Source organism: Pseudopipra pipra, chromosome 7 (genome assembly GCF_036250125.1).
Source record: "Pseudopipra pipra isolate bDixPip1 chromosome 7, bDixPip1.hap1, whole genome shotgun sequence".
In the NCBI taxonomy this organism is placed as follows: domain Eukaryota; kingdom Metazoa; phylum Chordata; class Aves; order Passeriformes; family Pipridae; genus Pseudopipra; species Pseudopipra pipra.
Window position 1 is genome coordinate 34,857,730 of NC_087555.1, and position 12,359 is coordinate 34,870,088.

The following is a 12,359-nucleotide window of genomic DNA, read 5'->3' on the forward strand; positions in this document are numbered from 1 at the left end:
ATAATACCTGAAGTATTGTCTAATAAAACCAATAAATATTACTTAATAATAACTGCTTTTTGTTTACACACTTTCTCCGAATAGTGAAACTTCAGCCAAACAAAAGAAAATAGGAATCAGGTTATAGAAAAGCTTTCCATACCTTGTTTAGTACTCACAGACACAACTGAGTCAGAACCATCAAAAAGGACACTCCCAATAACAGATAATTCAAAATCAGCCCAGAACAGGCGCTGACTGAACTGATCAACTACAAGGCCTACAAAGAAGATAAAGTTCAAATAGGTATATAAAACCTAAAAAGAAAATGTTATTTTTATGTAATGGTACATTTTTTATATCATGCATATCTTTATGGACACAAAATATGGTGACAATGGAAAAAACTCGACTGGAAACCAAGGACAATAAAATGTAACACCTTCTACTGAAACCTTCCTCTTGGGGCAACTGTGGTTTTTTACTTTCTTTAGCTTACTGTGTCAAGGTCAGTACCTTTCCTAACCCACTATCCTCAGCACGTAGGGATATATACCAGGTGGGAATTAAACATGGAATCTAATCCTCTAACTTGCTTCACCAACAGAAATCCATTATTCCAACAGATTTCTAAGCGGCAGCACCGGTGTCACTGAATGTCAAAAACAAGGCAATAAAAATTCACAGAATTTTCCTAACTTACCCACTTTCCACAGGTATATAACTGTGTTCTTGTTCTTATCACCAGTACTTCACATGCAGTAATTATTATAGAATTAAAAAGCAGATTATTTTAACTACATTAGTGCTGCAGGACTTACACAGCAATATTGACAAACGTGTATATACGAAAAGAAAGCACAAGTTATATATGAAAAGAAAGCACAAGAGTGAGTGACTGAGAGCACAAATGAGAATAAAAGGCAGATAACATTGTGACTACCCAGCCTTTAGGCAATATGTAAATAGTTAAATCAAGTAGCCCGTGTTTCATAGGGGATGATTAAATGATTAATATGCCATTTTAGGTCACGTCAAAACCTTCAGCCGGAAAACATATTTGAACCATAAAATAATTTCACTCTGAGCTTTTGAAGTTGTAGTGTATTTTTAATAAGAATAGGAGAAAAAGTATTTTTCTTCCTATTTATATATGTAGGTAAGTCAGAAAAAATACATCAAAAGAAATTATACATAACAGCAAAAATACTCCTTTTAAGGTCATAAATTAATCAGCGAGAGATAGATGAGAGGAAGTGGAGAAAGTGACTCATAAACTAGTGAAATATGTTTACATTTGAAATTCCATTTAAAAAAAAAAAAAGCTCCTGTAAAAGAAACACTGGTCTTCAGGGATACAGCTAAAGAGAATAATTTCTGGTAAAAGACAATCACAATGTGTCAGTTCTTTGTGATACATGGTACCTGTAAGAGAGAATGTTTTAGGAGCAGTCCCCACTCTCCAGCTTTAAATTATTCTTTGCATTTTAATAAGAGTATTCAAATACTATAATAATAAATAAATAATATTCTCAATGTATCTTTCACAGTATCAGAGACAAGATACTGCAAAAAAAGTGTTTATTTTTGTTTTATACATAAAGAACTCCTGTGTAAGTAATTTCGATGACAATCTTATGAAGTCGAGCCCAAATGCTCAAACTCTCCCTTCCTTTTACATGAAATAGGAAAGGCATATACAGTAATAAATTTATGAGCAGTAAAGTCTTATTTCGGAGAAAACATTAAAGGTTTGGATTCTTTCTTTGCATTCCCTCTACAAAGACATGGATCTGTGTGAAATATCTGACAAAAAATTAAAAGACTCCATAAAAATCTACTTTCCACCACGAAGTAAAGGAAGAAAAAAAGCGCAGAAGGATGTCACAGAAATGTTTTCAAGCAGTAAATACAGGAAAATGCAATACTCTGGTAAGCCATTTGTGAAATTCCCTCTTTGCAAAGACTGCTCATATTTTTGTAATTCTGTTGATTTTCTTAATTTTCATTTTATTCACCTTTGTAAGGAGACAGAGGTCTGGTTAAATGTTTGCAGGAATCTTTTCTATATAGAATATATAGAAATATGGAAATATATAGAATATGGGAAATTTAAGAAGAGAAGTTCTTGTAGTTCTGCTTCTGGTCAGGGAATAAGTCATTGCTTGCATTTTCAGATAAGTTTGATATTGTTACTACCTACAAAATTTAGTAAATTCACTAATCCAAAAGAGATGGCCAAAAAAAGGGGTTAAATGCCCTTTTGACCAAGGAAGTGGTGACTTGTTCTGTAGGACATTGCCTTGGTGATTAACCATGATAACAAGAGATAAAAAAAGCACAATTACAGCAATTAGGTCTAAATCTAATGAACTGTGTATCTGATATGCTCACAATGTCTTATAAAAGTTCAGTAAAGAATATGTAAAAACTTTGATAAATATAAAATTCTGTTGTACTTCAGTTTGAATAATCAGGAGCTTCTTACTGAATTTATTTTTTACTATGTATGGTATTACCATTATCATTGTGCTTCCTTCTCCACAAAGCTTTCCTTATCACATATGTAATTTTTTAAGTGGCTATATTATAATCTAATCATGTCAACAGAGTGTTTCCTTTCAGGGTTGAGTGTAATTTGCATAAACAACACCATAAACCCACCCTAGCATATGATTTAACAAGAGGTTAAAATATTATTATTTGTTGCTGTGATAGTGGCAGCTCCTGAAGTGCTTAGATATTCAGATGGCTCCCCTTGAAAGAAGCATGTTTCAATAGAAATGCTTACCAAGGTTGGACAACCCTTAATTTGCAATGCAATAACAACAAATTATCATTGTAAGCCTGGAGAAACAACAAATATTGCATGAGAAAATGGGTTATGAAAAAAATCTCCTGCAGTTTCAAGACAGGATTCTGCTATTTAAGAGACATATTTCATTCTGGATTTATGCTTTCCTTTGTTGTAAAAATTACTTTTATGCTGCCAATGGAGTCTTTAATGCAATTCACAAGATCTCAACAAGTACTGTCAAACTTCACAACAGTTCTATAAAATACTGAAATAATTAACTTGTTGCTTCTTTGAGCACCTAGACCTTGTTTTGTACTATTTTGAAGTGTATTCAGGAAAGTAACTGGAATAGGCTGTGAGATTGCAAATGCATTCTTAAAAAAAACGTGTTTCACCACTAACTGGTGTTCCCTTAATTGCTTTTGCTTGTTCAGTGTTATTGAAGAACTAACATTTTAACTGGTTATATACAGTACTTTGTACTGATTTGTTAAACCATGTTAAGCTTTGTTACAAAAGTTAGTCTTTTTAAGATGCATCATCTGAAAACAGAACTAAGAGTCTGAACAGGAACTGTGTATGAATAACCAGAACACATATTTTAAAAAGTTTTGGTTTTTTTGGTTTGGCTTTTTGTTTTATTTTAGGGGGACGGGTGGTGTTTGTTTGTTGTTTTTGGTTTGGTTTTTTGTTTTTGTTTGTTTGTTGTTATTTTAAACTGAGAAACTGAAATCTGTGAGTTACCAAGTGTATTTAGGAAAAATGATAAGCCATATACCTGTAGGTCTTTGTAAGTTCTTTTGAACCAATATCCTTCTCAGAGTACCATCCATAGATGATTCCTCTATGTGAGAGCGATCCCCAATAACTGTCCAGTACATCATCCTAAAAGTATGAAGCAAAAATTAAGCTGGATGCCAACACAGAACCGCAAAACACTTCACTAAATTATAAACTATTATGAGCCATACTAAATTATTATGAGCCTTTCAACCTTCCTGACAGATGGGAGGTAACTGAGCCTGGCTTACATACAGGTAAACTGAGCAGGAAAATGAAGTAAATGACTTGGAAAAGATTAGACATTTGAAGCATCATAACTTCCTCTTACTCTACTTTGCAATTTTTGTCTGAATCACCAAAGCAGAGCAATGTTGCAACACACGTACCCCCTTTTAGGATTTACAGCAATTGCATATGGTTCTCCTGCCATGCTCGTGAGGAGCCTGGTGCAGTTGGGCCCGTTCAGTTGACCCACATTGATGGAGTATCTCAGGCTGGTCCAGTGAGTGGTGTAGTAGCTGAACCAATGCATCCGAGAGTGATCAGTCCAGTAAATATTGCCAGTCACCCAGTCAACAGCAATGCCCCTGGGCCTTTTGAATTCTGGACACTAAAAGGAACAGATGTTACTGTCATAATTATGGAAATGATCTTTCTCAGCAGCTGCACAGTCAAAGATCCATGTAACTTTTTACAGTTAAGTAACTTTTACCTTTAATATAATGAAATATTTAAAAACACAGAAATGGAAAGACCTAAACACCACCTGCAGGAGATCAGCTCTAAAGGATCTGCTGACAGTTGTAGTCAATGCAGAAGAACAAGTCAATGGTTCAAAATTGTTTTTTCAAGGCTACTTACACAAAGGAAAAGGCACTCTGGCAGCAACTAGTTGAACTATTGATACTGAAGCAAAGAAATATTACCGACTGCAATCCAAAATGAAAGGAAAAGGAAGTACTAAGATTATACAGCTATTATACTCCATGCAGAGCTATGGTATGATTCTCATCCCAAAGCCCTCAGTGAAAAACACTGTGGAAGCCCATCCCAAGGTGTGGCTGCTCAGCAGTATGCCAAGGGTAAAGAATATCAATGCATTTAGAATTCCCTCTGTATTCAGCTTCACATGTAAAAGAGGCTTGACTGATTCTAACATTAAATTTATAAACTATAGTATCTCTGTCACAATTTCACAGTTATCACTAAGACCTAGATCTAAAAAAAGGTCCTTAGGATAGAAGTTCATATTGCAAATAGGAGATATATATGAACAAGTTACTGTAATTCCTGCAGAAAGGAGTAAAACCTGTAAAACAGAATTACCCAATTATTTCTAACATGAATGCAGCATATCATAAAAAATTCAAGACCAGCATGAGCTAAATACATATAAAATTGCTTGCCCATTTACCTATTTAACATCAAGTTAAATTATGAACAAAAAACATCTATTCCTTGACAAATGAAGCAATGGAAGGCTATTAAGATACATAACTGAAAACCAGGAAAGAAAATCCTAAAATAAGTTGTTTTCCTCAGGTGTCAGAGTTCCTAATACCACGAGACATTTGTAGGCTATTTTCATCATAAAATAAAGGTCATTTAATTCTCTAGGTGAAATAGGACTGCAAGGGTGAACTTAGATAGTTCATTGTTCATAAACCTTTAATTCTGCAAAGATGTAATAGAATGCATGTTCCGTAGATATATAGAACCTTGATTTTCTATTTAGATGAATATTAAATCAGTAAAATCAATCACTGCATGTACAAAACAGTATCTCTTTAAAACCAGGGTCACTGTTGGTTTTTCAAGTTAAAAAAAATACTGTATCATAATTCTTTGGTAATAAACCATGATACTGGCAGGAGATGCTTCCAGAAATACTACAAAAAATTTTTTTCAAGAAATGAAGTATTTGCATGCAACAACCTTTTTTTTTCCCCTTTGTTACTATCCAGGCAACATTCATATAAAGGACAAGATAGCCAGAAATGTGGGTATTTTCAGGTAAGGGTAATTGTATTTCCAATCCAAACTCCTTTTAATTCTGGGTAATATTCAGGCACCTGTGTCAAGAAGCCTCTCATACCTGGACCTCTCCAGTTACTAATTTGGCTACTGCAAGGGTTAATAGCACTGGTTTACAAGGCTGGAACCAAAAATCCTTTTAAAAAGAAGAACAGCTATCATGGCCAGCACGGTTCCTTGCCTTTTTCTAGACTGTTCAAGACCCACAGTTTACAGTGAGACTGGCTCTTTTTGGAACCTGGTAAAGCAGATGACGAGAGTTAGCAGTAAGAAACTGTTCCCAAATTGCTTGTAGTAGAAGCAGAGGAGACAAGGGGACATCCTATAAAGATCCTGGAACAAGGATGGGGTTGCTTAGTAACACTGACCCTTTCTCCTCAGCTACACAGGAGAAGTGAAATCCCAGGAATGCTGGGGTGCATCAAACAAACAAAGAGATAACCAGAAGAAATGGAAAGGGGGCATCTGATGTGAGGGATTTAAAAAAGATAACAAAAACTACTGTGTAATTCTCAGTTGTGCTCATTAAGTTTCAGCCTCACCACATCACATGCCTGAGGTCTTGTGCATCTTCTCATACTGTCTAGGAAAATTACTTACTGTATATGAGCTCTTACCTAATAGCTTATTTGGATTATGCTAATTTTTGAAGAATGATTTTGCATACAGAACAAGGAGGAAAATACAGGAAGAAAATCACATTAATATTTTCCACAGTGATTTTAGCCCACTTTGATGCTAAATATAATGTACTCCAACTTATTAGAGAAACTGGAGTTTGAAGCCTAATCACCTTTTATAGTTTGCACATGTTGTCTGAAGAACTACAGATTATGTCAGCTTGATGACTTTTGCTCAGAACTGCTGTCTGTTGTAAAATCTGCTTTCAAGGCAAAGAATTAATAACAAAAAAATCATCCCAAAACCAACAACAACAACAAAAAAAACCAAAAAAAAATTTTCAGTCCCTAAAGTTGAGTTTGACTGGAGAAAATATGTTACACATGCAGCAGGAATCCATCACTTTGCAATGCTTAACAGGAAGATAAACTGATAAATCTAATTTCCAACATAAAACATATGCGAAGCAATATTTTATCTTATTTGCTTTACAGATCTTCTTGGTATGGAATTGCTATGGAACAACGTATATGAGTGTTCTATTTTTGCTTAAAATAACTTCAAAAAATAGTTGAACAGTAAAAAAAAATAATAAAAAAGAAAAACAATAATACTAGAAAACTTTTAGAGTTTTTCTCGCCAAAACGTAAAATTTTCTTTGCCAGATGAGCACCCCAGTAGGTGCAGTGGTTCACCAAATCACCATCTGTATTATGTAAGTAGGACTATTTAAAAATCCCAACCAGCTGATTCCAGATAGAAGAGGTCTCCTAAGTACTCAACCATCATCCACACAGAGCCATAGCTCTAAGTAAAACCATAAATTAGTGCTGTTTAGAGAAAACGATCTAGGAATAGTTTGCATTCCCAGGGATGCCCTGCATTCCACTGGGCCCAGGGGCAGCCCTTGGGAGAGAGAATATATGTGGATTAATCTCAAGAGTGTTTAAGAGTCCTTGTTAAATTCCCAGAGCTCTGGGACTGGAGCAAGCTGCTATATACTGACTGAACACACTATAAAACTTGTTTCCCTCCCTGTTACATGGTGCAATTATTCTAATGTTCAGCTTTTTGTCCTCTTCCACAAAAAACAGCACTTGAGTTTAGGTGTGAGGTCACTCCATGTTGAGTATTCACCTCAGATAACTTGTACATCTCTCTCCAAGGATTATGCCAGTAAACAGCTGCACCAGTTATCACCAATTCACTGAGACTGTCTGAACTCCATTGGAATTAAATCCTCTTCTCCATCTGTCAATAAACTCTGAAGAGTTGATATTTACTATTTCCTTTAATGCTTCAATTTGTACCAAGCTTAAACCCCTTTTCACAGGAAAACAGGAGAGCTACTTAAAGCTATTCTCTGAGGAAGGCTCTTGATATGCTAATTCCATGGAGCAATTTGGGTTGAGATGGATTTTTGCATTAATGTAATTACCTGAAAATGCAGGTGACTTTGTTCAAGTTTACTGCCCTGATTTACATATCAAAGTCTAGATATAAAAGTTATAATGTAACCTTTGAAAACTTATCCATTAAAAGACTTGGGTTAAAATTAAGAAATGCTCAAGCTTTTTAAAACCGAATTTCAGCGACAATTTTAAAGCAACACTATAAAACCAATTAACCTACTGATCAGTTGTATATAAGGCAAAAATATTTGAGTATTTATGAGATAATGCTGGGAAAATAACTGAAAAGTTTAGTACAATGAGAAGTGAATGTTTCACAAATATAAATGACAAGTTTCCAAGATATATTCAAATACAGTCTGTGCATTTTCCACAAACAGCATTTGTAAACGGCTTTGTATGGCTTGGATCAACATCATCATGAGGACCTACTCGCACTGAGGAGACAGGAGAAGGTGGTGTATAAAGAAAGATACCATTTTTTCAATGATTTTGAATTGAAAAGGAAGCGACTGACTAAAAAGTATTCTCATATAATGGTGAAACAGAGATACAATATATAATGTATTTCAGTACATTAGAAAAACAGTAATTCTAAGAACACTTTATTTTTATTAGTTTAAACAGGGAGACGGTGACAAATCAGCTGTGAAAATTTCAAACCCTTGACTACAAAGAAGTGTCAAGGAAGCTTATGTTAAACTATATAGACCCTTAAGAAAATGCAAGTCCATTAGAGAGGTGGTGGGTCAGCAGACTACTCTTATAATTGCAGAATGCATATGCATATTACCAAAAAAAAAAAAAAAAAAAGAAAAATAAAATAAATAAATAACAACAACACCCCCTCAACACTAATTTCACAAGACTTTACAAGTTCATTACTTTCTAATCATGAACTTAATACAGAGATCTGTCTGTCAGGATTTCTGCCACATTTAAATAAGAAAAACACCACAGTAGAATTAATCCACATCTTCAGTACAAGTATCCTTCTGCAAAACTCCAATGACACAGCTGACCTACTGAAAATGCTAGGAATTATTTTCCACTTCAGATCTACTTTACATACACTCTCCATCAACAAAATATAGACTCCTCTGCTGGGCAGGTGAAAATGTTGGTTTTAAACCACTCTTCTCATATAGGTGTTATCATAGACACAAACTACCTTCAGTGTCTGTTGGTGTTTACATCCTCAGGCTTTTTGCTCTGCTGGTATCAAAGGTCAGGAATGTCATTCATTTGGAAAGGAAATACCCTTGGATGGAATGTACTTAGAAGTGGTTACAGACGTGTATGAATTATAGATGAAAGATTAGCCTACTCTTGCTACTACTGCTTATTCTGCTGGGTATATAAAAGTATTCATGTGATGGAAGGTCATCGTTGCCACCTCTCCTAAGCTTGAGGAAACATGCCAGACAGGTGTTACTTATAACTGGATTTATTACTGGCCAAGAAAAAACTAAAAACTCTATTGTACTCTATCAATTTAAGAGTAAAAAAACCAAAATCTGAATTTACAGCAATATAGAAACATCAAAGCAAAGATAGCATTGTTATTTTCAGTTCAATGCTATCATATATTGTAGAAATATATTTGGCAAAATGAGTATCAATCTGCACTTATTTTACTTTCAAGTAAAGATCATTTGAAATCACCTTAGCTTAGAAAAAGTCACATTTCTGCTGTAAAATGCAAACTTACATTTACGGTTATTCAAAAGAAGATGCTATGCAGTTCAACATATAAAGGACTAAATACTCACTGTTCCCATTTTTAAATGTATGTCACAGCTTTGCCTATTATTGTTTGCATGGTCACTACAGAAATCAAGGTTGTCTTTAGCCTATCTACATTTTCTGTCTTCCAAGAACTTGAAATTCATGCCTTTCTTCTTAAATAACTCTATTACATTTTCTCTTTTCTCTGTTAAAATAAAGGATTTTTAAGCTTCTAATATACTGGTTATTTCTCTGTAGAAAAGCTTTTCAAATACTCTAGTTGTGTTCTCTTAGAGACTCTACCAAGTCTGTCAGAGTCTTGCATGGAAAGGCATTAGCACCCATAAATACAGCTGAAATAAAATCATTCTCAGGCAGACATTTTAATTTACTAAATTAGCACATATTATTAAAATGGAAAAATAAATCAAAATAAATTTGTGTCATTTAATCTTTGATTTTGATCACTTACTATCAAGCCACTGTTACTTTGCCTTCTCTCTCTGTCGTGAAGTTTTCTGTAGAAAATCCCTCCTGGATTAAATTGAGTACTCCAAACAATCATATCCCCTCGAAAATATGCATCCATTCCAGTTATCCTTGAATTATGTTCAATATGTGATATTTGCTGATGAGCATCACTGTAGTTGAATGGATATGCAAAACCCAGGATGTCAGTGTCATTAGCAACATAGAGAACTTGATCTTCAGAGCCTAGGGATTATTATAATGAAACAAAAATAAGGTAAATGTCAACTAATGCAAAAATCAGTGGTTTTCACTCAAGTAGCTTTCTGGTGTTTATCTGATATAATTTCTTCTGTTAAAATTATTTTTTGGTTGTTGAAGACTGCAAAAACACTCACAGTCTGGGCAATAAATGCAACTCTTGATACTCTGATATCAATATACATCACTTCAGAGCTCTCCAAATTCACAGCGTGACACCTAAGACTATATTTTAAGGAGTATGTGATATAAGAATTTGAACACTTTTAAGCAGTATACAAAAATGCAGGATATTATGCATTAAGCCCATATGAAACCCATATTTTTATATGCATGCTCTCTTTAGAGGGTCCTAAATGTATATACTAAAGGAACACAGAGTTGTCAATAAACATTATTTCAAATTGCTTAATTGGAAATTAGAAATGGAATGATTTTTATCTTTAGAGAAGGCAGTGAAGTTTTGAAATCAACTGCAACAGAACCTGTGCAGTTTTGTCTTACCCCTCCTCATTTCAGAAAGTAAACACAGATAACTCTGAAAGGGTGATATTAATGGATACCCAGTTACCATCTTGATTCAGATCTTGTAAAGTTTATTATTCATAAAGAAATGCTGTTTAGTATCCATTTATTAAGTTTTGAGAAAGTTTAAAATCTGCTGGATACATTAGAATGCATTTGTATTATTCTATTTCCCAGTTCATATCACATTTACCCATAGAGAATCAAATTATAATAATGTCTGTCCAACACGCTTCCTCCTTGTGAGTATGAAATATCAAACATCATTTGTTCCCTTCCTCTTGATAAATGCAACAACAAAGAGGAGTTTTATTAAAGCAAGTATCAATGAGGGAAAGAGAGAAAAATTAACTTTATTACAATGGAAATGAAGCCTGAGAAAAATTCAGATTTAGGATAACGATTCCCAGATTTTAAAATTATGAATTTATGAATTATATCACAGAATTACATCTGTGTTCTTATAATAACAAACCATTATCCTCAGTCAGTAACCTTGTTTGTTCCCATGTCATAATCTGACTTCTTCAGCAATACGCAATGATGATAAACCCTGATAGAGTCCATGTTGCATAGGAATTACTAATGATTCAGTAATATGATCTTCCCGTGGTAAATTTGCATCAAAAAATGTGGATAATGCATGTAAGAAAGTTGACTATCACCATCTAACTGTGGGTGTACTTATGTTACTGACTGGTGTGCTGCAAAGAAGGAAGAACTGGAATTACCACGATACAACCTGTCATGGTTCTAGGATGTATGGCCACAAGATGTGCTCCCTGGCCATAAAGTTCAGATCAAGTGCTGCTTGGGTTTGTGTACAAGGGTGTAGAAGGAGCCACACCTTGTAACTTCAACACTCATTCTGCACTAAAGACTCCAAGTCACACCAAAATCTCACTAAATTGCAGGTGAGATGCTGTGATCACACTTTGAATTATCCAGATACAGACCCATAAAGATTATGTGAGCTGTATTATTGCTTGTTTCATGACTTATAAGTTAAATAACAGCCAGACTTCACAATTACCTCCATTTTGTGCAATACCTCTGCCTTACAAACAACAGAAATAACATCTCTGTGTGCTTATTTCTTTTCCTTCACTGGACCACAATCTAGGCTGCTGATTTATATAATGAGTACATAATTAACTCATTATACTTAGAAAAACTCCACTTAAACAACATCTGTAGAATTTCTCAACACAAAGCAAAAAATATTAACTCCAAACACTACTCCTAAAATTCTAAAATACATTTCTATGATGGAGTTGATTCTTCTCTCAAGTTTCTAAAGCTTCATGTGCTTACGTGCTTGCTGATGTATAACCTCTGTTTTTCTTATTTGTGTGAATATTTTTGTAAATGGAGAAAGCTGGAGTTAGAAATGGGCTTTCAAATTAAGTAAGTTCATTTACATAGAAGTTATAAGAATTTATTGTTTACTGAAATGAAAAGTAAGGCTGGGTGGTTTTGAGAGTTATTTCTGTGAACTACTCAAGAAATATTTATCTAAAAATAAATAGTATCTGCAACACATTAGTGTTACCAACAAGGTACATAACCAATAATTTAGTACTGTTTTAGTTTGATTTTTATAGCCTTACCTTTTGCTATGCAACTGTTATTCCTCTCCTTATAATTTTTCTCACATGCACATCTGTATGACCCCTTAATATTATTGCAGTGTTGGGAGCAGGCACCAAATACCATACACTCATTGATATCTATGGAGAAAAGAATTGTCA

At 34.3% G+C, this 12,359-nt stretch overlaps 1 protein-coding gene across 8 annotated transcripts in view; it reads right to left on the minus strand.

Annotated features, from left to right (window-relative positions):
* LRP1B (LDL receptor related protein 1B) overlaps positions 1–12,359 on the minus strand; it is a 675,294-nt gene that overhangs the window by 50,116 nt on the left and 612,819 nt on the right. For all 8 annotated transcript variants that reach the window (XR_010432039.1, XM_064661626.1, XM_064661625.1 and 5 more), the window contains 5 exons: positions 12,219–12,338; positions 9,827–10,068; positions 3,946–4,169; positions 3,555–3,661; positions 143–259 (listed from right to left, as the gene is read on the minus strand). Coding sequence is in view for 7 of the 8 variants with exons in the window: in XM_064661626.1 (XP_064517696.1) it covers positions 143–259; positions 3,555–3,661; positions 3,946–4,169; positions 9,827–10,068; positions 12,219–12,338 (810 nt within the window). In the remaining variant the exon portion in view is untranslated. The remainder of the gene's footprint in view (positions 1–142; positions 260–3,554; positions 3,662–3,945; positions 4,170–9,826; positions 10,069–12,218; positions 12,339–12,359) is intronic.